This window comes from Oncorhynchus keta, chromosome 2 (genome assembly GCF_023373465.1).
Source record: "Oncorhynchus keta strain PuntledgeMale-10-30-2019 chromosome 2, Oket_V2, whole genome shotgun sequence".
NCBI lineage: Eukaryota > Metazoa > Chordata > Actinopteri > Salmoniformes > Salmonidae > Oncorhynchus > Oncorhynchus keta.
The window spans coordinates 75742299-75769899 of NC_068422.1; the positions used below are offsets into that span (position 1 = coordinate 75742299).

Sequence of the window (27601 nt, forward strand, 5' to 3'; positions counted from 1 at the left end):
TTGCCTAATGGGAGGGCTGGCCCTGGTACTCCAGAATGCTCTCAGCTGTCTTCCCGCCAATTATTCTGCATTCATTGTTTCATTGTGTGAATTGTTTTCCCTTTAATTGTTTATTTTGATCAATTCCCCATTATATCACCAGTAGCCCTAGTAATTCCCCATTACGTCACCAGTAGCCCTAATAATTCCCCATTACGTCACCAGTAGCCCTAGTAAATGTACTATTAATTCCTGTCATTTGGTTGAATTAATTTCTGTTAATGTATTAATTACAGTAATTTATCATTCTCATTCTCTGAGTGGAAACATTTTTTGCAGAGTTCACAACCTGCTACACTAGTGAGAAACAAGTTTTTTCATAGTTTTTTGTTTGGCGTGCTCCATGTGAGCGATGAGCGGGTGTCTGGTTTCTCTGTCCTGATAACGTTGCATGAGCACGCATAGATGTAGGTCTACCTGGCCTGATGCTCACAAATGTAGGAAAGTGCCCATTTGAGAATGTCTGATTTTCTAATTGTCTTAACTCACCATGTCCATCACTAATAAGCTGAGCTTCACAGTACATTTTTCTTCACCTCGCGCAAAAGTCAATGAAGTCTACCTTTGCAAATGATGTTAGTTCCTCACGATATTAGAAACTAAACTCTAACACTTCCGGTCTCAATCATCACCAAGCCTCAGTGTGAAAGCAAAATATCATGATCTGATGATCCGATTATCCAGTATAAAAATATGATCTGATGATCCCATATATCCAGTTTAAAAATACCATGATTTGATGATCCCATCTATCCAGTGTATCATCAGCTGTCTGGAAACCCAGAGTCCGGAAAAGGCTAGTTGATACAATTTTGCAAGTTCGCTAGTGCCAGATCCAGTTAATTGATTTGATACAATATTGCACTTCACTATTGATAGCTCAAGTCAAGACCGATAGAAAGAGAGGCAGACAGTTGGAGTAGATAGATGAATGCGATTGAAATAACCTGAACTTTCATCAGGATTTTTTCTACTGTTTTTATTTGTCAGCTTTAGGCCTGTGTATTTTAATTAGTTGACGATTGAAGTTGCGGTATAGGCCTACTGCTGCATTGGCCTATAGGCTATCACATTTTATTGGTCACATACAGTGCCTTGCGAAAGTATTCGGCCCCCTTGAACTTCGCGACCTTTTGCCACATTTCAGGCTTCAAACATAAAGATATAAAACTGTATTTTTTTGTGAAGAATCAACAACCAGTGGGACACAATCATGAAGTGGAACGACATTTATTGGATATTTCAAACTTTTTTAACAAATCAAAAACTGAAAAATTGGGCGTGCAAAATTATTCAGCCCCCTTAAGTTAATACTTTGTAGCGCCACCTTTTGCTGCGATTACAGCTGTAAGTCACTTGGGGTATGTCTATCAGTTTTGCACATCGAGAGACTGAATTTTTTTCCCATTCCTCCTTGCAAAACAGCTCGAGCTCAGTGAGGTTGGATGGAGAGCATTTGTGAACAGCAGTTTTCAGTTCTTGCCACAGATTCGATTGGATTCAGGTCTGGATTTTGACTTGGCCATTCTAACACCTGGATATGTTTATTTTTGAACCATTCCATTGTAGATTTTGCTTTATGTTTTGGATCATTGTCTTGTTGGAAGACATCTCTGTCCCAGTCTCAGGTCTTTTGCAGACTCCATCAGGTTCTTCCAGAATGGTCCTGTATTTGGCTCCATCCATCTTCCCATCAATTTGAACCATCTTCCCTGTCCCTGCTGAAGAAAAGCAGGCCCAAACCATGATGCTGCCACCACCATGTTTGACAGTGGGGATGGTGTGTTCAGGGTGATGAGCTGTGTTGCTTTTACGCCAAACATAACGTTTTGCATTGTTGCCAAAAAGTTCAATTTTGGTTTCATCTGACCAGAGCACCTTCTTCCACATGTTTGGTGTGTCTCCCAGGTGGCTTGTGGCAAACATTACACAACACTTTTTATGGATATCTTTAAGAAATGGCTTTCTTCTTGCCACTCTTCCATAAAGGCCAGATTTGTGCAATATACGACTGATTGTTGTCCTATGGACAGAGTCTCCCACCTCAGCTGTAGATCTCTGCAGTTCATCCAGAGTGATCATGGGCCTCTTGGCTGCATCTCTGATCAGTCTTCTCCTTGTATGAGCTGAAAGTTTAGAGGGACGGCCAGGTCTTGGTAGATTTGCAGTGGTCTGATACTCCTTCCATTTCAATATTCAAATCAAATCAAATCAAAATGTATTTGTCACATACACATGGTTAGCAGATGTTAATGCGAGTGTAGCGAAATGCTTGTGCTTCTAGTTCCGACAATGCAGTGATAACCAACAAGTAATCTAACTAACAATTCCAAAACTACTGTCTTATACACAGTGTAAGGGGATAAAGAATATGTACATAAGGATATATGAATGAGTGATGGTACAGAGCAGCATACAGTAGATGGTATCGAGTACAGTATATACATATGAGATGAGTATGTAGACAAAGTAAACAAAGTGGCATAGTTAAAGTGGCTAGTGATACATGTATTACATAAGGATGCAGTCGATGATGTAGAGTACAGTATATACGTATGCATATGAGATGAATAATGTAGGGTAAGTAACATTATATAAGGTACCATTGTTTAAAGTGGCTAGTGATATATTTACATCATTTCCCATCAATCCCATTATTAAAGTGGCTGGAGTTGGGTCAGTGTCAATGACAGTGTGTTGGCAGCAGCCACTCAATGTTAGTGGTGGCTGTTTAACAGTCTGATGGCCTTGAGATAGAAGCTGTTTTTCAGTCTCTCGGTCCCAGCTTTGATGCACCTGTACTGACCTCGCCTTCTGGATGATAGCGGGGTGAACAGGCAGTGGTTCGGGTGGTTGATGTCCTTGATGATCTTTATGGCCTTCCTGTAACATCGGGTGGTGTAGGTGTCCTGGAGGGCAGGTAGTTTGCCCCCGGTGATGCGTTGTGCAGACCTCACTACCCTCTGGTGAGCCTTACGGTTGAGGGTGGAGCAGTTGCCGTACCAGGCGGTGATACAGCCCGCCAGGATGCTCTCGATTGTGCATCTGTAGAAGTTGAGTGCTTTTGGTGACAAGCCGAATTTCTTCAGCCTCCTGAGGTTGAAGAGGCGCTGCTGCGCCTTCTTCACGATGCTGTCAGTGTGAGTGGACCAATTCAGTTTGTCTGTGATGTGTATGCCGAGGAACTTAAAACTTGCTACCCTCTCCACTACTGTTCCATCGATGTGGATAGGGGGGTGTTCCCTCTGCTGTTTCCTGAAGTCCACAATCGTCTCCTTAGTTTTGTTGACGTTGAGTGTGAGGTTATTTTCCTGACACCACACTCCGAGGGCCCTCACCTCCTCCCTGTAGACCGTCTCGTCGTTGTTGGTAATCAAGCCTACCACTGTTGTGTCGTCCGCAAACTTGATGATTGAGTTGGAGGCGTGCGTGGCCACGCAGTCGTGGGTGAACAGGGAGTACAGGAGAGGGCTCAGAACGCACCCTTGTGGGGCCCCCGTGTTGAGGATCAGCGGGGAGGAGATGTTGTTGCCTACCCTCACCACCTGGGGGCGGCCCGTCAGGAAGTCCAGTACCCAGTTGCACAGGGCGGGGTCGAGACCCAGGGTCTCGAGCTTGATGACGAGCTTGGAGGGTACTATGGTGTTGAATGCCGAGCTGTAGTCGATGAACAGCATTCTCACGTAGATATTCCTCTTGTCCAGGTGGGTTAGGGCGGTGTGCAGTGTGGTTGAGATTGCATCGTCTGTGGACCTATTTGGGCGGTAAGCAAATTGGAGTGGGTCTAGGGTGTCAGGTAGGGTGGAGGTGATATGGTCCTTGACTAGTCTCTCAAAGCACTTCATGATGACGGAAGTGAGTGCTACGGGGCGGTAGTCGTTTAGCTCAGTTACCTTAGCTTTCTTGGGAACATGAACAAGTGGTGGCCCTCTTGTAGCATGTGGGAACAGCAGACTGGTATAGGGATTGATTGAATACGTCCGTAAACACACCGGCCAGCTGGTCTGCGCATGCTCTGAGGGCGCGGCTGGGGATGCTGTCTGGGCCTGCAGCCTTGCGAGGGTTAACACGTTTAAATGTCTTACTCACCTCGGCTGCAGTGAAGGAGAGACCGCATGTTTTCATTGCAGGCCGTGTCAGTGGCACTGTATTGTCCTCAAAGCGGGCAAAAAAGTTATTTAGTCTGCCTGGGAGCAAGACATCCTGGTCCGTGACTGGGCTGGGTTTCTTCTTGTAGTCCGTGATTGACTATTATCGCTGGCACAGTGCTCCTTGGGATGTTTAAAGCTTGGGAAATCTTTTTGTATCCAAATCCGTCTTTAAACTTCTTCACAACAGTATCTCGGCCCTGCCTGGTGTGTTCTTTGTCCTTCATGATGCTCTCTGCGCTTTTAACAGACCTCTGAGACTATCACAGTGCAGGTGCATTTATACGGAGACTTGATTACACACAGGTGGATTGTATTTATCATCATTAGTCATTTAGGTCAACATTGGATCATTCAGAGATCCTCACTGAACTTCTGGAGAGAGTTTGCTGCACTGAAAGTAAAGGGGCTGAATAATTTTGCACGCCCAATTTTTCAGTTTTTGATTTGTTAAAAAAGTTTGAAATATCCAATAAATGTCGTTCCACTTCATGAATGTGTCCCACTTGTTGTTGATTCTTCACAAAAAATACAGTTTTATATCTTTGTTTGAAGCCTGAAATGTGGCAAAAGGTCGCAAAGTTCAAGGGGGGCGAATATTTTCGCAAGGGACTATACACATGATTTGCAGATGTTATTGCGGGTGTAGTGAAATGCTTGTGCTTCTAATCAGATCAAATCAAATGTCATTAGTCACATGCGCCTACAAACCTGACCCAGTTACACCAGCTCTTTTCAGGAGGAATGGGCCAAAATTCACCCAATTTATTGTGGGAAGCTTGTGGAAGGCTACCTGAAATGTTTGACCCAAGTTAAACAATTTAAAGGCAATGCTACCAAATACAAATTGAGTGTATGTTAACTTCTGACCCACCGTGAATGTGATGAAAGAAATAAAAGATTAAATCACACTACTATTATTCTGACATTTCACATTCTTAAAATAAAGTGGTGATCCTAACTGACCTAAGACAGGGAATTTTAACTAGGATTAAATGTCAGGAATTTGTGTCAAACTGAGTTTAAATGTATTTGGCTAAGGTGTATGTAAACTTCCGATGGTCACTCCAATACCGTGACTTTGTTGTCTTTAAGCCATTTTGCCACAACTTTGGAAGTATGCTTGGGGTCATTATCCATTTTTGAAAGACCCATTTGTGACCAAGCTTTAACTTCCTGACTGATGTCTTGAGATGTTGCTTCAATATATCCACATAATTTCCCTCCCTCATGAAGCCATCTATTTGTGTGAAGTGCACCAGTCCCTCCTGCAGTAAAGCACCCCACAACATGATGCTGCCACCCCCGTGCTTCACGGTTGGGTTGGTGTTCTTCGGCTTGCAAGCCTCCCCCTTTTTCCTCAAACCATAACGATGGTAATTATTGCCAAACAGTTCTATTTTTGTTTCATCAGACCAGACATAAAACAGCAATTTCTTTGATGAATCACATCAAATAATCCTTTAAATATTTATCAGTCGGCTAATTTTGTGCCATTGGAGTAATGGGGTGGCAGGGTAGCCTAGTGGTTAGAGGACTAGTAACTGGAAGGTTGCAAGTTAAAACCCCTGAGCTGACAAGGTACAAATCTGTCGTTCTGCCCCTGAACAGGCAGTTAACCCACTGTTCATAGGCCGTCATTGAAAATAACTTGCCTTGTTAAATAAAGGTAAAAAAAAATGGAAGTGCTGACACTCTCTCTTCCTCCTCTCCCCCAGGCCTCTTACTGTTTTAGACTGTTGTTGGCACTGCCTGGAAAAATGACAAACAGGAGTGAGAGTGTTGATGAGTGTTTATCGCACCGTAACCAAGAGCAACGGATCTACTATACAAGCTATTAACGCCTGGCCATAAAAAGGAGCAACAGAGGAGAGTAATGAGAAGAGAGCTGCTGAGATGGCCATTCTGTTAAAGGCCTACATGGACACCAGGACACTTTAGCTGGATTAGATGGCTGAACACCAAGCATCTCATTTTGTTTATATGCAATTTGGCCCAGTTTTTGCTCTGTGTCTGGCATTGCATGTCTCCCCTCCCACTGGCACAGATCTTTCATTGGAATGACGTGGTTACAACGTTGATTCAACCAGTCAGTGTGTGCCCAGTGGGCTGACGCTACAGTCTCATGTTAGGAACAGCATCAACATTCTCTATCAGAGGAGTGATTCATTTTCAGAATGTCTTCTAAGCCTGGAGAACAAAGTGTGTGAGAGAGTGGCCCTCTTGTCCAGCTAAACCCCTCATTATAGTCCCAGGTCCCCTCTCCTTTCAGGCCTCTCTAATTAGCTGTTGGCTAGCCTCTGCTTTGGAGCAGCGCGACCTTGTGGCTGGAGGTGTGTGGTACAACACTGCATTTTAATGTGTCGTGTCAGAAGAAGCATCATGCCTTGGCTGTTATATGGTGCTCAGTCTCTGTGTCCTCAAGCGTCTCCCCCCTGCCAGGGTGACTCAGTGCGACGGTTCAGGCCTTGTGTTTACTTCCCATGGAGCATGTTGGGACCTGCCAGGGCCACCCTGTGCCCAGCAGTGTCTCAGGGCTTTAGAGCTGACCATCTGTGGTGTGGGCCTGGGTGAGGAGAGAAGAGGGTCCGATTGTTTCCACAGGAGCAAGCTCGGCAGAGTTGATCCACCTGTAAAAAAAGCCCCTGGCTGGGTGGTTGAGATATATTTCAGTCTGGCCATAAGTACAGCCTAATGAGGTAACCTCAGCCTGTCAGACAGTTACTCTGCTAAAGGAGATTGGAGAGCATGTTTAAAGTACAGAGAAGAGGACTGTCTTCTTCACTGAAGTAAGGCTTGCCAGTCAGCGATGAGATGGGAGGGCTCAGGGCTGGGTAGCCAGGCGGTACCCAGCAGGTTTCCCCATTTTCTCATTGAATGATGAAATCAAATCAAATGTATTTATATAGCCCTTCTTACATCAGCTGATACCTCAAAGTGCTGTACAGAAACCCAGCCTAAAACCCCAAACAGCAAGCAATTTGCAGGTGTAGAAGCACAGTGGCTAGGAAAAACTCCCTAGAAAGGCCAGAACCTAGGGAGAAACCTAGAGAGGAACCAGGCTATGAGGGGTGGCCAGTCCTCTTTTGGCTGTGCCGGGTGGAGATTATAACAGAACATGGCCAAGATGTTCAAATGTTCATAAATGACCAGCATGGTCAAATAATAATAACCACAGTAGTTGTCGAGGGTACAAAAAGTCAGCACCTCAGGAGAAAACACAGGACACCGGATAAGACAGGAGATGTACTCTAGATACGGTGGGGCAAAAAAGTATTTACTCAGCCACCAATTTTGCAAATTCTCACACTTAAAAAGATGAGGCCTGTAATTTTCATCATAGGTACACTTCAACTATGACAGACCAAAATGAGAGAAAAAAAATCCAGAAAATCACAAATACTTATTCTCCACCATAATTTGCAAATAAATTAATTAAAAATCCTACAATGTGATTTTCTGGATTTTTTTTCTTCTCATTTTGTCTCTCATAGTTGAAGTGTACCTATGATGAAAATTACAGGCCTCATCTTTTTAAGTGGGAGAACTTGCACAATTGGTGGCTGACTAAATAATTTTTTGCCCCACTGTATAACCGACTGACCCTAGCCCCCGACACATAAACTACTGCAGCATAAATACTGGAGGCTGAGACAGGAGGGGTCAGGAGACACTGTGGCCCCATCCGATGACACCCCCGGACAGGGCCAAACAGGCAGGATATAACTAGAAGCTTTTCATTGCTCCAAATGCTTTTCGTAGCTCTGCATGGATAATTTCCCCCAAAATGGTTTGTATTGAAGCTGGCATGGCTGTAGTGCTTAGTTGAGGGAACTGATAAAGGCAAATGGACATGTATAAATCCTCATGCAGAATGATTATCTTCTTAATGGTCTTAACTCATTTTGCTGGGATAATAACCACCGTTAACTTCTCTGGGATATGTGGGACGCTAGCGTCCCACCTGGTCAAAAGCCAGGGAAAATGCAGAGCGCCAAGTTCAAATAAATTACTATAAAAATCAAACTTTCGTTAAATCACACATGCACGATAGCAAATTAAAGCTACACTTGTGGTGAATCCAGCCAACATGTCAGATTTCAAACAGGCTTTTCAGCGAAAGCAAATGATGCTATTATCTGAGGATAGCACCCCAGTAAACAAAGAGAGAGAAGCATATTTCAACCCTGTAGGCGCGACACAAAACGCAGAAATAAAAATATAATTCATGCCTTACCTTTGACGAGCTTCTTTTGTTGGCACTCCAATATGTCCCGTAAACATCACAAATGGTCCTTTTGTTCGATTAATTCATTTCCAAAATGTCAATTTATTTGGTGCGTTTGATCCAGAAAAACACCGGTTCCAACTTGTGCAACGTGACGACAAAATATCTCAAAACTCATTGAAAAGAGAGTGACCTCAAAAAAAGAAATCTGAATGGTTTGTCCTCGGGGTTTCGCCTGCTAAATAAGTTTTGTTATACTCACAGACATGATTCAAACAGTTTTAGAAACTTCAGTGTTTTCTACCCAAATCTACTAATACTATGCATATCTTATCTTCCGGGGATGAGTAGCAGGCAGTTGAATTTGGGCATGCATTTAATCTGGATGTGAAAATACTGCCCCCTGTCAGCAAGAATTTAAAATAATTCACTCTGCTAGGCCTGACTGGACTTATTAGATTCTGGATGTCCCCGACTCTGTTGTCTTACTCTGTACCTTCACATTGGTAATGTCCTTTTACATCACTGGAAACGATTGTGGTGAAAGGGCTCTATGACTCTCCATGCTAACTGTCTCATCATTTAGTCTTATATTAGATCCACTCGTTTTTATGTAGTTGGAAAACAAGCCTCATTTATTGTGCCACACAGCTGCCAATATGAATCTGGTGTTTGTTGCAGATAACTGGATTAGATTTCCAATAAAAGTCATTAACCCCCTGCCTCAAATGAATGCTACAGGCCATGGTGCTCATTGTTGATTAGTAGAAACGCAGACACGGATGAGAATTCAGTCAGTCAGTCAAAGTCAGTGGTACTTGGTGTCCTGACCTTCATAGTTCTGAAAGGCGTACCACATTAGTTACATCACAATAGATTCAGATTCAACATTCCTCTGCTGAATCTCTCACTGACGAGACCTATCTGAGATTAATCAGTCTACACCTCAACTTAATGATCAACCCAATGTGGGCGGCAGGGTAGCCTAGTGGTTAGAGCGTTGGACTACTAACTGGAAGGTTGCAAGTTCAAATCCACGAGAACATGCAGTTATAACCCACTGTTCCTAGGCTGTCATTGAAAATAAGAATTTGTTCTTTAACTAACTTGCCTAGTTAAAGGTAAAATAAATAAAACATTTAAAAAAAATGTTTGTCTCTTTTGAATTAGCTAAGGAATACTAAGTTCTGCAATAAATGTGTTATAAAATCAATTGCATCGTATACTAGCAAACTTTCTCTTTCAAGAAGATCAACTATTTTAATAAAGAAAGGGCTAGCTGCTAGCAGTTTATTTCTTGTTCTCAAGCTTTTCCTTTTGGCACATGAACCATCCTTGTTTATCATTTACAATATTGACCATGGGGCAGTGTCAATAGCACCTGCTCTCCGGGCCGGGCCTGGCCTGCATACCTCTGGATCAGTTTCACTTCCTTCACCATCCCCATGAGGTCACAGCACACTATTGTCTTCAGCCAATCTGCTGGCCCACAGCTGGGGTTATAAAATAGGTACTATACCTTCCGAAAGTATGTGTGAGAAGCAGACAAACTTATTAAAGTGTCTTACCTCAGACAGTGGTTTCTATTAGATTCCTCTGCCTCCTGTCACAATGTGTGATATGGAGTGTGGAGCAACTGATTTGACTATTGCATGTCCAAATTTGGGAAAATAAACCACTGAGGAAGATGAGGTTTCAATGTTGGGAGAACTCCATGTCAATGTCCCCTCCCACCTTCCCCTACCCCTAGCTCCAAGGCTGCCACTCAGAGAAAAGACAAGGTTCTCTGCTGACAATGAAAGTGCCAAATATGTGGGTCAGGATGAAGTGATTAATAGTAACAAAAGTGTGAATCTGACCTAACTGAGAAACTGAGGTTGTTTACATGTTAGAAGGTGTGAATACTGAGGACTTGCCAGGACAGAAAAGCAGGGCAGGTAAAAACCCAGTGTTTGTTGGTCCGTAGAGAGGTGGGACAGAGAGGTATAGTACTTCCTCTTCTGATCTCTGTGGCTGCTGGACTTCCCCTCTCTCTCCAACACAGGGCTGGAGTTCATTAGAGCGCTCTGAGAGAGAGAGAGAAGGGAGAGTTTGAGGGAGGGGGAGTGAAAGAGCAAGAGGGAGAGAGTGGCGGGAGAGAGACAGAGAGCTGTTAGGAGAGAGGAAGAAGGAGGATGTGATAAACGTTCTGAGGTGTTCCTCCTGAGCAGAGAGAGAGAGAGAGAGTGACCTTTTCCCCCCTTGCCACCACCATGAGGTTCACCACCACCAGCCAGTCTAACTAGGAGATCATCCACTGGGACACGCCAGGTGAGACTGCTCTGCTCCTTCACTTTGTGCAGAGAGAACAAAATAGAGAGAATAATAGGACAGATCCAGTAGAAGATAAAAGAACAGACATCTGATCGGATGTTACACAAGGAAATGTGTTTCACGTTTCACTTTTGGTTGAGGAGAGAGAGAATGTGTGGCAAGCAAAGTAGTGTGAGGTGAGCAAGAGAGAGTGGACTGTGGAGTTGTAAGAGAATAGTGTGTTCCTGGTATTTTCCGGAGGATCTGGTGTATGTGCAGCATGGCAGCATTCTGTTAGCTGGTGTGTGAGGTGAAAAGCCCCCTGGGCCATGCTCCTCTGTGCCACGCTGCTGCCAGCCTGGGTTTAGCCCCTCTATTGGAGAAGGGATTAGCCTGAGCCTGTTGTTTTGCTGTGAAATTTGGTATGGCGTGCAATGCTGGGCTGAACCTTGGACTCCAAAGTTGTACATTTGTTCAGCGCAGCAGGAGTGGGGGGCAAGGGAGATTGGAGCTATGTCAACCCAGAGTGTAACTGTGTCTCAGTCTGTGCTTTGTGAGGAATAAATTCCTCAGCTGACAAAATACTCTAAAGTAAAATGTGTTGAGGAGAGAAAAAGCTCTGGACTGAAATTAAAGCCTGGGGTTATGCTCTATTCAGCTCGCTCACAAATCAAATCAAATGTTATTGTCACATCCTTCATAAACAACAGATTTAGACAGTGAAAAGATTACTTACAGGCCCCTCCCAACAATGCAGAATACAATGCAACATCTAAAATAATAATAATAGAAATACAAATGTGTAACATGAGGAATAAAGACAGAATGAGCAATGATAGCGTGGCTATATACATGGGGTGCCAGTACTGAGTCGGGCTACGAGGTAAGTGAGGTAGATAGGTACATATATAGGTAAAGGTAAAGTGACTAGGCAACAGGATAGATAGACAGTAGCAGCAGCGTACTGTGTGTGTGTGTGGGTAGAGTCCAGTGTGTGTGCATAGAGCCAGAGTTAGTGCAAAAAGGGTCAATGCACATAGTCTGGGTAGCTATTTGGTGAACTATTTAACAGTCTTGTGGCTTGGGGTAGAAGCTGTTCAGGTCCCAGACTTAGCGCTCCGGTACCGTTTGCCGTGCGGTAGCAGAGAGAACAGTGTGTGGCTGGAGTCTTTGACAATTTTTAGGGCTTCCTCTGACACCGCCTCGTATAGAGGTCTTGGATGGCAGGGAGATTGACCCCAGTGATGTACCGGGCCGTACGCACTACCCTCTGTAACGCCTTGCGGTCGGATGCCGACTGAAAGCATTTGCCATACCAAGCGGTGATGCAGCCAGTCAAGATTCTCTCAAGGGTGCAGCTGTAGAACCTTTTGAGGATCTGAGTGCCCATGCCAAATCTTTTCAGCCTCTGGAGGGGGAAGAGGTGTGATGGGGAAGAGGCTCTGTATAGTGTGTTTTACTGTGTTGCAGAGTATGTCCAATCAACTGAACTTCTTTGCCATATTTCACATTTCTTGTTCAACATGAAATAGAAAATTTCAAATGCTTTTCTGAGAAAATTACTTTTTTAATTTAATCTGCTCTGTGGAATATACTCCCATCCTTTTTAAGCAGTGTCTAAACAAACTGTAGCTGCGCTTGAAATGTTTTACATGGAAGCTAGACCTTCGTGCAATCATAGCTCTGGTAGACCTGCTATTAGACCTGTCAGCCACACTAGCTGCTCCCTATCAGGACCACATGGAAACATAAACTACACTTAAGTGTTTTGTTTCCAACTGACATGCGACTGACATGCAGTTGAATATAAATATTTCCTGTGAGCTGAATGTTAAGCATTTCCTATAATATTGCAACATCAGTCTTGTAAAGCCAGCTGAGACACCTAAACATTTTCAATGTTTTTGTATAGTTCCACATTGTCAACATGACCTTTAGCCTATTTCTTAAAATATCCCTGGTTTATACCTCTGGACATTTCAACAGTGTGATATTATTGTACTATGATATTAACAGTATAATCATCTTCATAAAGACATGGTGTAATTATAACTCCGGTGTAAAAATGCACAATAATGTTGATTTTTGTAACCTGTGATTTAACCACAGGTTACAGTGAGGATGTTAGGGAAGGTCTTAACTCTGAGTGGTACCCAGGCTGATAAGGCCTGAGCCATGAGTCTGCTGCATGGGGAGAAAGAGTTATGGAGGAGGAAGCACACGGAGACATGTAATCACATCACAGCCATGATTACTACTGGCTAATGAGCACGTGACCTAGCCTGCTCCTCGCAGCAGGTGGGGTCTGTCAGTGTGTAGAAGGTCATTGTGTGGTGTGTGTGTGTGTTAGGGGGGATTCTCAGTGTGTGGAGGGTGTGTGTGTGTGTGGGGGGCTCAGTTTGTCTCTGTGTGACTCTGATAATGGAAGACATCGTGTTTTTATGTCTGACCTTTTCCTGTCAATCCTAGAGGTCAATGGAATTCTGTACAAGGGTTTAGTTTTGATCTCAATGGAGTTTAGCTGTTCTGTCTTTGAAAATGATGCATGATTTGGAAGGGTATTGGGATGACGATTTCAGCTCCATTTCTTCCCTTGTGATAAACCTTGTTATAAAAGGTTTGTGTATGAAGTGGTTAGCCTATTTTCAGAGTAGCACTGGCCGTACGATGGAAATGTTCCATGCAGCTCTATTCATCCCGGGTGCTGCACCACAACGTCGACGCCAGTTAAGAAGGGTAGATGGAGTGGGGCCCTAGTCAGACTCAGGTAACATGTATACCATCCACCGCTTCCTAGTATATTACTCGCTAACGTTCAGGCCCTGTTCAATGTTGGTCTGACCAATTGGAATCTATGCTTCAAGATTGTTTTGATCACGCGGACTGGGAAATGTTCTGGGTCGCCTCTGAAAGTAGTATTGACGTATACACTGACTCAGTGACTGGGCTCATCAGGAAGTGCATAGAGGATGTTGTTCCCAATGTGACGATTACAACTTATCCAAACCAGAAACTGTGGATAGATGGCAGCATTCACCCAAAACTGAAAGTGCAAACCACTGCATTTAACCATTGCAAGGTGACAGGCAGTTGTGTAAAAACTAAAGTCTAAAAGTATTTGGGTTTTTAAATATATCAAAAGTAAATGTAATTGCAATAATATAGTAAACGTATAAATAATTTCAAATGACTTCTTTTAGGCCTCCAAACGGCACAATTGTCTTGTTTTTTTTTAAATGTACGGATAGTCAAGGGCACACTCCAACAATCAGACATCATTTACAAATTAAGCATTTGTGTTTAGTGAGTCTGCCAGATTAGAGGCAGTAGAGATGACCAGGGATGTTCTCTTGATAAAAGTGTGCGAATTGGACAATTTTCCTGTCCTGTTATGCATGACCTCCGTAAAGGCAATCAAAGAGGCAAAATGACAGTACAGGGACAAATTGGAGTCACAATTGAACATGGACTCGAGACTGGCACGGATTATAAAGGGAAAGCCAGCCACAACATGGACACGGTACCTCGCACCCGGACGAGCTAAACACTTTCTTCGCTCACTTTGAGGAGCCAAACACAGAGCCACCAAAGCGGGCCCCCGACACTCATAAGGACTGTGTGCTCTTGTTCTTTGTGCCCGACGTGAGCAAGTCATTTTAAGCGTGTTGTCCCAACTTGCTTGAAAATGTCCCCCATTGTTCCTGTACCCAAGAAAATGAAGGTAACTAAATTCAATTACTATCGCCCCGTAGCATTCACTCATCATGAAGAACTTTGAGAGGCTAGTTAAGGAACATATCACCTCCACCTTACCCGACACCAATTCAATTCGCAGATCGACCCAACAGATAAACAGACGACACAATCACATTTGCACTACACGCTACCCTATCCCACCTGGACAAGAGACATATCTATGTAAGAATACTGTTCATTGACTACAGCTCAGCTTTCAACACCATTAGTGCCCACTAAGCTCAGGGCCCTGGGTCTGAACCCCTCCCTGTGCAACTGGGTCCTGGACTTCCTGGCAGGCCGACCACAAATTGTGAAGGTAGGCAACAATAACTCTGACAACGCAACAGTGGGCCTGATTACCAATGACGATGAGACAGCCAACAGGAAGGAGTTTAGAGCCCTAGCAGACTGGTGCCAGGAAAATAATATTTCCCTCAATGTCAACAAAACGAAGGAGCTTATTGTGGACTACAGGAGAGAGCAGCGAGAGCACACCCCCACACATCTACAGGACCCGGTGTCACAGGAAGGCCAAGAAGATCATCAAGGACCTCAGCCACCCGAGCCACGGTCTGTTCACCCCACTACCATCTAGAAGGCGGAGATGGTACAGGTGCATCAAAGCTGGGACCGAGAGACAGAACAGAGAAGGAGTATTTCTGTCTGTAATAAAGCCCTTTTGTGGGGAAGAAATTATTCTGATTGGCTGGGCCTGGCTCCCCAGTGGGTCGGCCTGTGGGCCCATGCCCTCCCAGGCCCACCCATGGCTGTGCCCCTGCCCAGTCATTTGAAATCCATAGATTAGGGCTTAATGAATGTATTTCAATTGATTTTAATTTCCTTATATGGACTGTAACTCAGCAAAATCTTTAAAATTGTTGCGTTTTATATTTTTGTTCAGTACACATAGACATAACACTGGTCACTTTAATAATGTTTACATACTGTTTCACCCACTTTATATGTATATAATGTAATATTACAGTTTACTCTTCATTAGTAAGCACGTCTACAAACATTTTTGGGTGTGCGTCAGCTCATGCGTTTTACTGAAGTGTGTCTGCAACCAGTTCCCTGAGTACTACACTATGTGGCAAAACAAACAGGGCCACTGTGCTGCCTGAACTGTTTGTTCACTAAGTAGGAATGCAGTGAATTCCACGACAAGTAGTTCAGAAGTAATGTGGCTGAAACAAACGGTCCAAAGAATGCAGGTTCCTAATTAACAGTGGAGGGTAGGGTACTACTGCATGGGCCTGGTGTAGTTCAACACACGACATGCTGTTACTGGAACACAGGCCAGGACCAAACAGAGTAGAGAGCTGTGCTGTGTTTTTGTGCGTGTTGCTTTGAGTGCGTTTGTGTGCGTGCAGAAATGTCTCTGCTCAACCACAGCTTCCTGCGAACCTTTGAAAAATGTCAACCCATAAATCTCTCAAAACAACCAGATTTATTTCCTTTACTTTGCTGCCTGACACCGCAGTAATACTAACAGGGTTGGTATAACACTATGCGTCAGCTGGTAAAGGCTGTAGAGGCGTTTGCTATATGCTGCTGACACCAGTCTGTTTACTCACGGTATTACCATGCACACTGTAAACATTAGGATGCCTATTGATCAAGTGTGATGCTGCTGCTGCTGACTGCCTCTCAGGCTGGTCCAGTCCAGAGCATGCTGCCTCTCAGGCTGGTCCAGTCCAGAGCATGCTGCCTCTCAGGCTGGTCCAGTCCAGAGCATGCTGCCTCTCAGGCTGGTCCAGTCCAGAGCATGCTGCCTCTCAGGCTGGTACAGTCCAGAGCATGCTGCCTCTCAGGCTGGTCCAGTCCAGAGCATGCTGCCTCTCAGGCTGGTCCAGTCCAGAGCATGCTGCCTCTCAGGCTGGTCCAGTCCAGAGCATGCTGCCTCTCAGGCTGGTACAGTCCAGAGCATGCTGCCTCTCAGGCTGGTCCAGTCCAGAGCACGCTGCCTCTCAGGCTGGTCCAGTCCAGAGCATGCTGCCTCTCAGGCTGGTCCAGTCCAGAGCATGCTGCCTCTCATGCTGGTCCAGTCCAGAGCATGCTGCCTCTCATGCTGGTCCAGTCCAGAGCATGCTGCCTCTCAGGCTGGTACAGTCCAGAGCATGCTGCCTCTCATGCTGGTCCAGTCCAGAGCATGCTGCCTCTCATGCTGGTCCAGTCCAGAGCATGCTGCCTCTCAGGCTGGTCCAGTCCAGAGCATGCTGCCTCTCATGCTGGTCCAGTCCAGAGCATGCTGCCTCTCAGGCTGGTCCAGTCCAGAGCATGCTGCCTCTCAGGCTGGTCCAGTCCAGAGCATGCTGCCTCAGGCTGGTCCAGTCCAGAGCATGCTGCCTCTCATGCTGGTCCAGTCCAGAGCATGCTGCCTCTCAGGCTGGTCCAGTCCAGAGCATGCTGCCTCTCAGGCTGGTCCAGTCCAGAGCATGCTGCCTCTCAGGCTGGTCCAGTCCAGAGCATGCTGCCTCTCAGGCTGGTCCAGTCCAGAGCATGCTGCCTCTCAGGCTGGTCCAGTCCAGAGCATGCTGCTTCTCAGGCTTGTACAGTCCAGTCCAGAGCATGCTGCCTCTCATGCTGGTCCAGTCCAGAGCATGCTGCCTCTCATGCTGGTCCAGTCCAGAGCATGCTGCCTCTCAGGCTGGTACAGTCCAGAGCATGCTGCCTCTCATGCTGGTCCAGTCCAGAGCATGCTGCCTCTCATGCTGGTCCAGTCCAGAGCATGCTGCCTCTCATGCTGGTCCAGTCCAGAGCATGCTGCCTCTCAGGCTGGTCCAGTCCAGAGCATGCTGCCTCTCAGGCTGGTCCAGTCCAGAGCATGCTGCCTCTCAGGCTGGTACAGTCCAGTCCAGAGCAGGCTGCCTCTCATGCTGGTCCAGTCCAGAGCATGCTGCCTCTCATGCTGGTCCAGTCCAGAGCATGCTGCCTCTCATGCTGGTCCAGTCCAGAGCATGCTGCCTCTCATGCTGGTACAGTCCAGAGCATGCTGCCTCTCATGCTGGTACAGTCCAGAGCATGCTGCCTCTCAGGCTGGTACAGTCCAGAGCATGCTGCCTCTCATGCTGGTACAGTCCAGAGCATGCTGCCTCTCATGCTGGTCCAGTCCAGAGCATGCTGCCTCTCATGCTGGTCCAGTCCAGAGCATGCTGCCTCTCATGCTGGTCCAGTCCAGAGCATGCTGCCTCTCATGCTGGTCCAGTCCAGAGCATGCTGCCTCTCAGGCTGGTCCAGTCCAGAGCATGCTGCCTCTCAGGCTGGTCCAGTCCAGAGCATGCTGCCTCTCAGGCTGGTCCAGTCCAGAGCATGCTGCCTCTCAGGCTGGTCCAGTCCAGAGCATGCTGCCTCTCATGCTGGTCCAGTCCAGAGCATGCTGCCTCTCATGCTGGTCCAGTCCAGAGCATGCTGCCTCTCAGGCTGGTCCAGTCCAGAGCATGCTGCCTCTCAGGCTGGTCCAGTCCAGAGCATGCTGCCTCTCATGCTGGTCCAGTCCAGAGCATGCTGCCTCTCAGGCTGGTCCAGTCCAGAGCATGCTGCCTCTCAGGCTGGTCCAGTCCAGAGCATGCTGCCTCTCAGGCTGGTACAGTCCAGTCCAGAGCAGGCTGCCTCTCAGGCTGGTATAGTCCAGTCCAGAGCAGGCTGCCTCTCAGGCTGGTATAGTCCAGAGCAGGCTGCCTTTCAGTCTTGTCCAGTCTACACTAGCCGAAGAGGGATGGCTCAACTCTGCTCTGGAGGACCTTAGCACTTCATATCTGTCTTCTCAGTGGCCACGCTTGAGTAAAGAGCCCAGAGAGGGCTGTGGTGCTGGACACCATGATGAGATAGAGGAACACGCAACACAGGACATACATCTCGGACAGACCGCTCGCTGATATTTCTGCTCTATTGAGTCGATGTTAATTAACAGATGTTTTTCCATATGTGATTCTAGATTGTATGAGGATGTTGTTAGCTGACTGTACTCTCTGCTCTCTTCCAACCCATTCACAATGTTGTTATTGAGAATGGGTTGGAAGAGAGCAGAGAGTACAGTCAGCTGTTGTCTATTACCTCAAATCTTGGCAATTTGCATCATTGCCAGTGTTTACATAAAGAATTACAGTAGGGTGAACAATTTTTCACAGTACTTTGATATTTCCCCTCCCCCAAAAGCATCACAATAACGTAACTTTGCGAGAGAGATTGAAACCGTCTCAAAGCAAACATGTCCTCATGTAACAGCCTATTCAACTCCAACATGCTCTGATTTTACACGGAATTCAAGTGTTTTGAAGCATTAAATATTTCATTAGAGGTAAAGGCTGATTTAAAGACATCAGCAGTCATCTGGATTGAATGACATATGCGACTTTTACTTATTTCTGCTAGACTGATTGGACAGTCAGTGCACCAACAAATTGGCCCACATCATTGCCCTGGTTGTGTTGTCATTCTTATTGTGATGACTGTTTCCAAAGTGACTAGATTGGCATAGTATTTATTTTTGGCTGTTGAATGTGACAGTGTAGTGTGAGAACTAGAAGCCTAGGGTGTGTTATGATGGTCTATCTGGAGGACACACCGATAGGCTAGCTAGCACAGCTCACCTGACCGCCTCTGTGAGGCTCTGACTCGCACTTGGAGATCTGCACTATACAGTAGCACGGTGAGAAACACTACACTCACATACAGCATTCACACTCACACAGTCTGACCCAGAAGTCCTCAGAGTGATTAACAATCAGGTCAGTCTGGGTCAGAAGTCCTTGGCGTGATTAACAACCAGGTCAGTCTGGATCAGATGTCCTCAGTGATTAACGACCAGATCAGTCTGGGTCAGAAGTCCTCATAATGATTAACGACCAGATCAGTCTGGGTCAGAAGTCCTCATAATGATTAACAACCAGGTCAGTCTGGGTCAGAAGTCCTCATAGGGATTAACGACCAGGTCAGTCTGGATCAGATGTCCTCAGTGATTAACGACCAGGTCAGTCTGGGTCAGAAGTCCTCATAGTGATTAACGACCAGGTCAGTCTGGGTCAGAAGTCCTCGTAGTGATTAACGACCAGGTCAGTCTGGATCAGAAGTTTCTACCTGTGCATGTTCTGCACCTGGATAACCCTAAGTGTATGGAATCTTGTCTGCTCCACTGCTCCTAAAGCTAATGTTGAATGAAGCAGAGACCTGTTCATAGAATGACTCTCTCTTCCTGTCCGATGGGCACAGCTGCTACGCAACTGCCATCCAAAGTGTGTAAAAGTAAATAATTGATGAAGACGGTTTAGAGCAAATCATATCATTGTTATTTTTCATTCTTTCCACCACCAGCGCTGCCCATCTCTTCTTTTATCCAACGATACAGGGAAGCTTTAATGCCCTAGTTAAAGCGATGAATGACCCCATGTAATTGAAATCAATAAAGCCTGGCGAGCTGGTAGGGGAGAGTGCTGAGACTTACACATTGTGTGAAATAATATGAGCCCCTGCCTTGGCCACGCTTCAGCACTACCGCACATTCTACACTTTGCTGTGAAAGTCATTGGAAGTCTAGAAACTTGGTTTAGAATGCCCAACAAGCAGCCAGTGACCAATACATCAGTGCACAAAATAGTGGAGTGATCAAGCAGAAATATGATTCATGATAACTAATTGTATTTTCTCCTTCGCTGTTGTTTTCACTCCTTCCCTCTTTTCCCCCCTGTTCTCTCTCTCTGACTCTCTCAGCCATAACCAGAAGAGCACGTCGTTCCGACACCCTGTGACTGGACAGATATCTCCAGAAAACACTGAATATATGCTCCACGACAAGTGAGTGCACCTCTACTATTTGTTTACTCGAGGAAGGTTATAATGTGGGCTTCAGTGTAACGTCTGGTTGGTCCAACGTCATGCTGGGAGGAGATGAGAATAGAGTGTAATTTAGCTCAGATTAGAGTGTGAGATTGTCTGCTGGGATGAGATGAGGAGGAACAGAAACTGACTGCCTGAGGAATGCTGGAAATGGAATTCATAACTGCTTGCACTCCCAGTCCAATTGTTTGTGTGTATATTTAAGGTATCATCTTAATTGTTAATGAGTCAACTATGGTTCACATTATGTCTTTGACTGTGGCCATGGCAAGCCTGAAGCCATTCATCTGTCTGAAACATCACACTTGTTATTACCACAGAGTTTTTTTTTAATCAGAGAGCAATATATAGAGTATTTTCTGCAGGTTATAGCTGCAGTCCTGAAGTTGATTGTGTGAGTGGTACGGCCATGGTGGAGCCCCAGGTGGTGTGATGAGGTTGAATAGCATGGGACCTCGTGTTAGCGACACATGCACAGAGTTGGTTTGACCTAGACATACTGGGACTTATCTTTAAGTTATAGAGCTTGCTTGTAAGTGCCTCTAAAACATGGGAGATGACATGGCATGACTGATAGAAGAATTTGTATGTTTAAGATAATGACTAAAGTATTCCACCCTGAAACTGTATAACTGTGTGAAATGTGTTAGAATCATAAGAATATAATCTGATGTGTGTCGCTTGGTTAGAATTAGAACTAGGGCATTGTATTTTGTAGCTATGCAAGCAGGGAGCAATTGTGAAACAAAAACTATGTATGGGGGTAGTGGGAAAAAATACTGCCTGCCTAAGCAGGGAGTAGCCTATGGTAAGAAACTTGTGTGTGTGTGTGTGTATAAAAAGACTTGCTCTGCACTAGGGGGGCAGAGCGCTCTCTGAATAAAGAAATGATCTATTGCAGGCTAAGACTGTCTTTCTTTGAACTGGAGATTTACAACCTTCAGGAATTAGACAGAGATATAAAATAGTTAGAACATTGGGATATAAATTCTCGTGGCAATGACATTCCTGACATACAAGGGAAGGATCTTAATATGATCACTCTTTTGTTGCTGAGAATTGTCCTGTTTTATTGCTGTGAAATACAGTGGGGCAAAAAAGTATTTAGTCAGCCACCAATTGTGCAAGTTCTTCCACTTAAAAAGATGAGAGAGGCCTGTAATTTTCATCATAGGTACACTTCAACTATGACAGACAAAATGAGAAAAAAATCCAGAAAGTCACATTGTAGGATTTTTAATGAATTTATTTGCAAATTATGGTGGAAAATAAGTATTTGGTCAATAACAAAAGTTTCTCAATACTTTGTTATATACCCTTTGTTGGCAATGACAGAGGTCAAATGTTTTCTGTAAGTCTTCACAAGGTTTTCACACCCTGTTGCTGGTATTTTGGCCCATTCCTCCATGCAGATCTCCTCTAGAGCAGTGATGTTTTGGGGCTGTTGCTGGGCAACACAGACTTTCAACTCCCTCCAAAGATTTTCTATGGGGTTGAGATCTGGAGACTGGCTAGGCCACTCCAGGACCTTGAAATGCTTCTTACGAAGTCACTCCTTCGTTGCCCGGGCGGTGTGTTTGGGATCATTGTCATGCTGAAAGACCCAGCCACGTTTCATGTTCAATGCCCTTGCTGATGGAAGGAGGTTTTCACTCAAAATCTCACGATACATGGCCTCATTCATTCTTTCCTTTACACGGATCAGTCGTCCTGGTACCTTTTCAGAAAAACAGCCCCAAAGCATGATGTTTCCACCCCCATGCTTCACAGTAGGTATGTTGTTCTTGGGATGCAACTCAGCATTCTTTGTCCTCCAAACACAACGAGTTGAGTTTTTACCAAAAAGTTATATTTTGGTTTCATCTGACCATATGACATTCTCACAATCTCTCATTCTGGATCATCCAAATGCTCTCTAGCAAACTTCAGACGGGCATGGACATGTACTGGCTTAAGCAGGGGGACACGTCTGGCACTGCAGGATTTGAGTCCCTGGCGGCGTAGTGTGTTACTGATGGTAGGCTTTGTTACTTTGGTCCCGGTTCTCTGCAGGTCATTCACTAGGTCCCCCCGTGTGGTTCTGGGATTTTTGCTCACCGTCCTTGTGATCATTTTGACCCCACGGGGTGAGATCTTACGTGGAGCCCCAGATCGAGGGAGATTATCAGTGGTCTTGTATGTCTTCCATTTCCTAATAATTGCTCCCACAGTTGATTTCTTCTAACCAAGCTGCTTACCTATTGCAGATTCAGTCTTCCCAGCCTGGTATAGGTCTACAATTTTGTTTCTGGTGTCCTTTGACAGCTCTTTGGTCTTGGCCATAGTGGAGTTTGGAGTGTGACTGTTTGAGGTTGTGGACAGGTGTCTTTTATACTGGTAACAAGTTCAAACAGGTGCCATTAATACAGGTAACGAGTGGAGGACAGAGGAGCCTCTTAAAGAAGAAGTTACAGGTCTGTGAGAGACAGAAATCTTGCTTGTTTGTAGGTGACCAAATACTTGTTTTCCAACATCATTAACAAATAAATTAATACAAAATCCTACAATGTGATTTTCTGGATTTTTTTCTCTCTCATTTTGTCTGTCATCGTAGAAGTGTACCTATGATGAAAATTACAGGCCTCATCTTTTTAAGTGGGAGAACATGCACAATTTGGTGGTTGACTAAATACTTTTTGTCCCACTGTACATAAATTCACTGAAAACCCACACTAACACAAGGTTATATTAACACTATTGCACTTTTTATGTAACTTTTGGCCAGCTAATAGCTGATAAGGAGGTTTTCACTCAAAAGTTACAGAAACATTATGGACTAAACATTCAAATCCTGTTGCTGTGGGATGATTTTGTTGTGACAGTATAGGGAAAATTAATATCCTACATCTGTACCATGACTTTCATGTTAACTATTCATGATAAATTCCCCTGATGTTACTAAACTGTCAATATGACGCATTAGAACAATAGCAGGACCACAGTTGAGTCCTTTATCTTTCTGTCATAAATGTGTATGACAGGTGTCAACAACATAATTACGGTGGTGTTATGTTGGCTTTAGGATTCATGGCTCGATGTGTTAGTGTAGCAGATGTAGCAGAGATCAGTGTAACTGATCTCCACTGTCACAGTGTTGAAAGGTAATTTGCAGGAGTGACATGAAGCTCATTGGGATTCCTCTCTTCTCCACCCCAACCCTCCTGTATCCCTCACATGGTACTGTTGAGCCAGGGATTTGTACACCATCAGGGGGTTTAAAAGTTAAAGTTCATATTCCCTGCACTGTAGGGGCCACAGTAAGTGAATTATTCTATTACTATCTAATACCAGATCAAAGCTCAGTAGACCAGCCATGCTTAGAATAGCATTATATTAATGCTCTTCCCACAAGAATATGTGACGAATCAAATGTATTTAAATAGCATGATTAATGTCCTCTGTCCTTTGTCATAGTTTACTGTTGATACATTTCACATTATCACCAGTCCTTTAAAATGCTGTCGTCATCATAACCCTCCACTCCTAGTCAACCATACAGTAGACTTCTTCCCAGTACAGTGAAATCATGTAGCTATGACAGAGATCATAGATTTGAAAATGCTTTGAGCATTGTGGAAATACCACAGAGGCCCATCAAGTAGGAGACGGGCAGCCCAATGTTCTTGGCATGGCCTGATTGATACCCCTCATTAGAGACTGTGTGTGCGGCCTGAGTTACACACACACACACATACACACACATCGTCACAGAAAAACACTGGGAGAGGTTATTATCCCACAGAGTTCACTGCCACTCAAGTGGCACACCCTTGACCTCTCACCCCATGCCATCTGTTCAGTGGTATATCCCTGCCCCCACTGTATGCTGATGGACTCTACCACTACCAAAGCCAGTGAGTATGGGGTGTATGGTAGGCTATAGCGTTTCTATCTTACAGCCAGTCTGTTAGGAGAAATATCACCCTCTTGGAATTCCTCTTTTTCCTCTTTTAAAGTGTATTGAATGCCTGTGGTGTGCAGGGGTAGAATAAGCTAAAGTAGCAGGACTTATGAAGCCCCTTGACTCTCTGCTGACTGCTATTTATACTACGGCCAACTTGTTTTACTTCTCTCTATCCCTTCCTCCCAGTCATACTTTAGTTGTGGAAATAGATCGTCGTAACAGCTGGGGTACTGATGCACCCAGGGGGAAGCGTGTGTGTTATGCAGTGATGATGCCTTCGCTCTGGCCTGCATAGCCAAAACAGACAGCCAGGGCAGATTGTTGCAGTTGGTTGCTGTAGCAGCCAGGGTGTGGATGTCACCCATGCTGAGACCCAGATATGGATGGCGAAGTATGTTCCCTCTCCTGTATTCCCTCTGGGGTGTAGGATGGGTACAGGATGGACAGGCAGGCACACTCAGTGCTGACAGACTCAGTGACAGGGTCTCTATATATATACTGCTCAAAAAAATAAAGGGAACACTAAAATAACACATCCTAGATCTGAATTAATGAAATATTATTATTAAATACTCTTACAAAAATTATCAATGGAAATCAAATTTATCAACCCATGGAGGTCTGGATTTGGAGTCACACTCAATTAAAGTGGAAAACCACACTACAGGCTGATCCAACTTTGATGTAATGTCCTTAAAACAAGTCAAAATGAGGCTCAGTAGTGTGTGTGGCCTCCACGTGCCTGTATGACCTCCCTACAACGCCTGGGCATGCTCCTGATGAGGTGGCAGATGGTCTCCTGAGGGATCTCCTCCCAGACCTGGACTAAAGCATCCGCCAACTCCTGGACAGTCTGTGGTGCAACGTGGCGTTGGTGGATGGAGCGAGACATGATGTCCCAGATGTGCTCAATTGGATTCAGGCCTGGGGAACGGGCGGGCCAGTCCATAGCATCAGTGCTCCTCCTGCTCCTCCTTGCACAAAGGCGGAGGTAGCGGTCCTGCAGCTGGGTTGTTGCCCTCCTACGGCCTCCTCCACGTCTTCTGATGTACTGGTAGCGCCTCCATGCTCTGGACACTACGCTGACACACAGCAAACCTTCTTGCCACAGCTCGCATTGACGTGCCATCCTGGATGAGCTGCACTACCTGAGCCACTTGTGTGGGTTGTAGACTCCGTCTCATGCTACCAGTAGAGTGAAAGCACCGCCAGCATTCAAAAGTGACCCAAACATCAGCCAGGAAGCATAGGAACTGAGAAGTGGTCTGTGGTCCCCACCTGCAGAACCACTACTTTATTAGGGGGGTCTTGCTAATTGTGTATAATTTCCACCTGTTGTCTATTCCATTTGCACAACAGCATGTGAAATTTATTGTCAATCAGTGTTGCTTCCTAAGTGGACAGTTCGATTTCACAGAAGTGTGATTGACTTGGAGTTACATTGTGTTGTTTAAGTGTTCCCTTTATTTTTTTGAGTTGTGTGTGTGTGTCTGTGTGTGTACCAGTCAAAGGTTTGGACACACCTACTCATTCCAGGGCTTTTCTTTATTTTTTACTATTTTATACATTGTAGAATAGAAGGAGGTGAAGCCGGTTGAGAGAATGCCAAAAGTGTGCAAAGCTGTCAAGGCAAAGTGTGGCTACTTTGAAGAATCTCAAATATAAAATATATTTTCATTTGTTTAATACTTTTTTGTTTACTAAATGATTCCATATGTGTTATTTCAGCATTTTGATGTCTTCACTATTATTCTACAAATAAAAATAGTGCAAATAAAGAAAAGCCCTGGAATGAGTAGGTGTGTACACATTTTTGACTGGTACTGTATATTAAGGCTAACCCCATTTAGTCGACTGGTCGATTGTTTGATCGATAGGCTGTTTGTCAGCAGCTCAAGATTTTTTTTTAGTTGAGCTGTGGAAAATATATACAAATAATTTATGGCACACGAGACACCTGTCTGATTCACGCCTATCTGAGTGGACAAATCCATTGCGGAGGCTGCGGGGATGGCACACCAATATCACCAGTAGTACATTTACCTTCCCATCATTTCTATTCTACAATGTTTGTTTGATTATGTCAATTTCTGTTAATGGATTCAATATACAGTATTATTATTAGTCTTACTGTTGTCATTTTAGGAGTGGACACGTTGTTTGCGGAGCACACAAACTTTTTCTTGTGAGAATAAAGTTTTTTATTTTATTTAATTCCATTTACAAGTTGTTAATTTATTCATTGTCTTTTATTCGAAGCGCTCCTGTCAATCTTGAGTAAGGACATGCACCTGATTACCCATAGAAGTATGCCTAGGCTACCTGACCTGCACACAAATGTAGACCTATAAATGTGCCCGTTTGGCGAGCTGATGCTATTTCTGATTGCCTTAACTCACCATCACTGTGGAGCCTCTGAAAGTAATTCTTTCTTCGCCTCAAACAGCAAGGAAAGAAAGTCTGTTTTTACATCCATTGAGAACGATAATAGTTACTCAACGTAGCCTATTTGAAAAAAAATTCCAGCTCTCTCCTTTTCGATAACAACAGCATGAAAGGGGGAAAAAATGTCATGCCGGAGCTCACTGGCGCAGGAAACTCTTAAATGCCCCAGAATGTTTTATACAACGTGGCAAGCACCAGCTTGGGACTGGACCTAGTTGATAGTTGATACAATGTTTCAAGTTCCTTGCAGACAGCCAATGTGATTTCTAGGAAAATTATTTTGATCAGGATATTTTCTACCTGGGGCTGCATCATTTTTATTTGTTGGCTATTTTCACATATTGTCAATGACAATAGAAGTTACCTTTTAGATTTCTATCATTTTCAGAGAATTTTGAATTTATATTTTAGTAGAGCATACATTTTATCATACACTTATCCAGAGCATACATTTTCATACTTTTTTTTTATACTGGTTCCCCGTGGGAATTGAACTCACAACCCTGGCATTGCAATCGCCATGCTTTACCAACTGAGCGACACAGGAGCACGTGACATTGATTTTGAGATACAGTATGAAGACTTTTTTTCTAAATGAAATGAAACTGTTCCACGAAAATGTGCATTTGAAAATCCGCAGGTCAGTAGAAATGGTACAAATAACTTGGCACTCCAAATGGAAAAGATTGCCGACCGGTGGTGTAGCCTATTACCGGCAATATAGCTTAACCAGAAGAAAAAAAACATGTTCTCGACCAAACGCTCCTGAAGTTGCCGGTAATAGGCTACACCACCGGTCGGAAATCTTCTGGCTCCCTCTTTAGAAATTAATTTTTAATCGCAGTGCTTAAAGCATCAGATAAGCTCAGTAGCCTACGTATAGTCAATTTTATTCAAACATAGCGTGTGTCTATAAATGGAAAAATACACATT

The 27601-nt window shown here is 44.6% G+C and overlaps 1 protein-coding gene across 12 annotated transcripts in view; it reads left to right on the plus strand.

The window, feature by feature from the left end:
* The window catches only part of LOC118382066 (pleckstrin homology domain-containing family A member 7-like), a 163476-nt gene that overhangs the window by 38136 nt on the left and 97739 nt on the right, over positions 1-27601 (plus strand). For 11 of the 12 annotated variants that reach the window (XM_052483545.1, XM_052483547.1, XM_052483551.1 and 8 more), the window contains exon 2: positions 20155-20238. In XM_052483545.1, coding sequence (XP_052339505.1) covers positions 20155-20238 — 84 coding nt within the window. Of the gene's footprint in view, positions 1-10513; positions 10726-20154; positions 20239-27601 lie in introns of those variants that run through there. The other variant, XM_052483621.1, reaches the window with a different exon arrangement.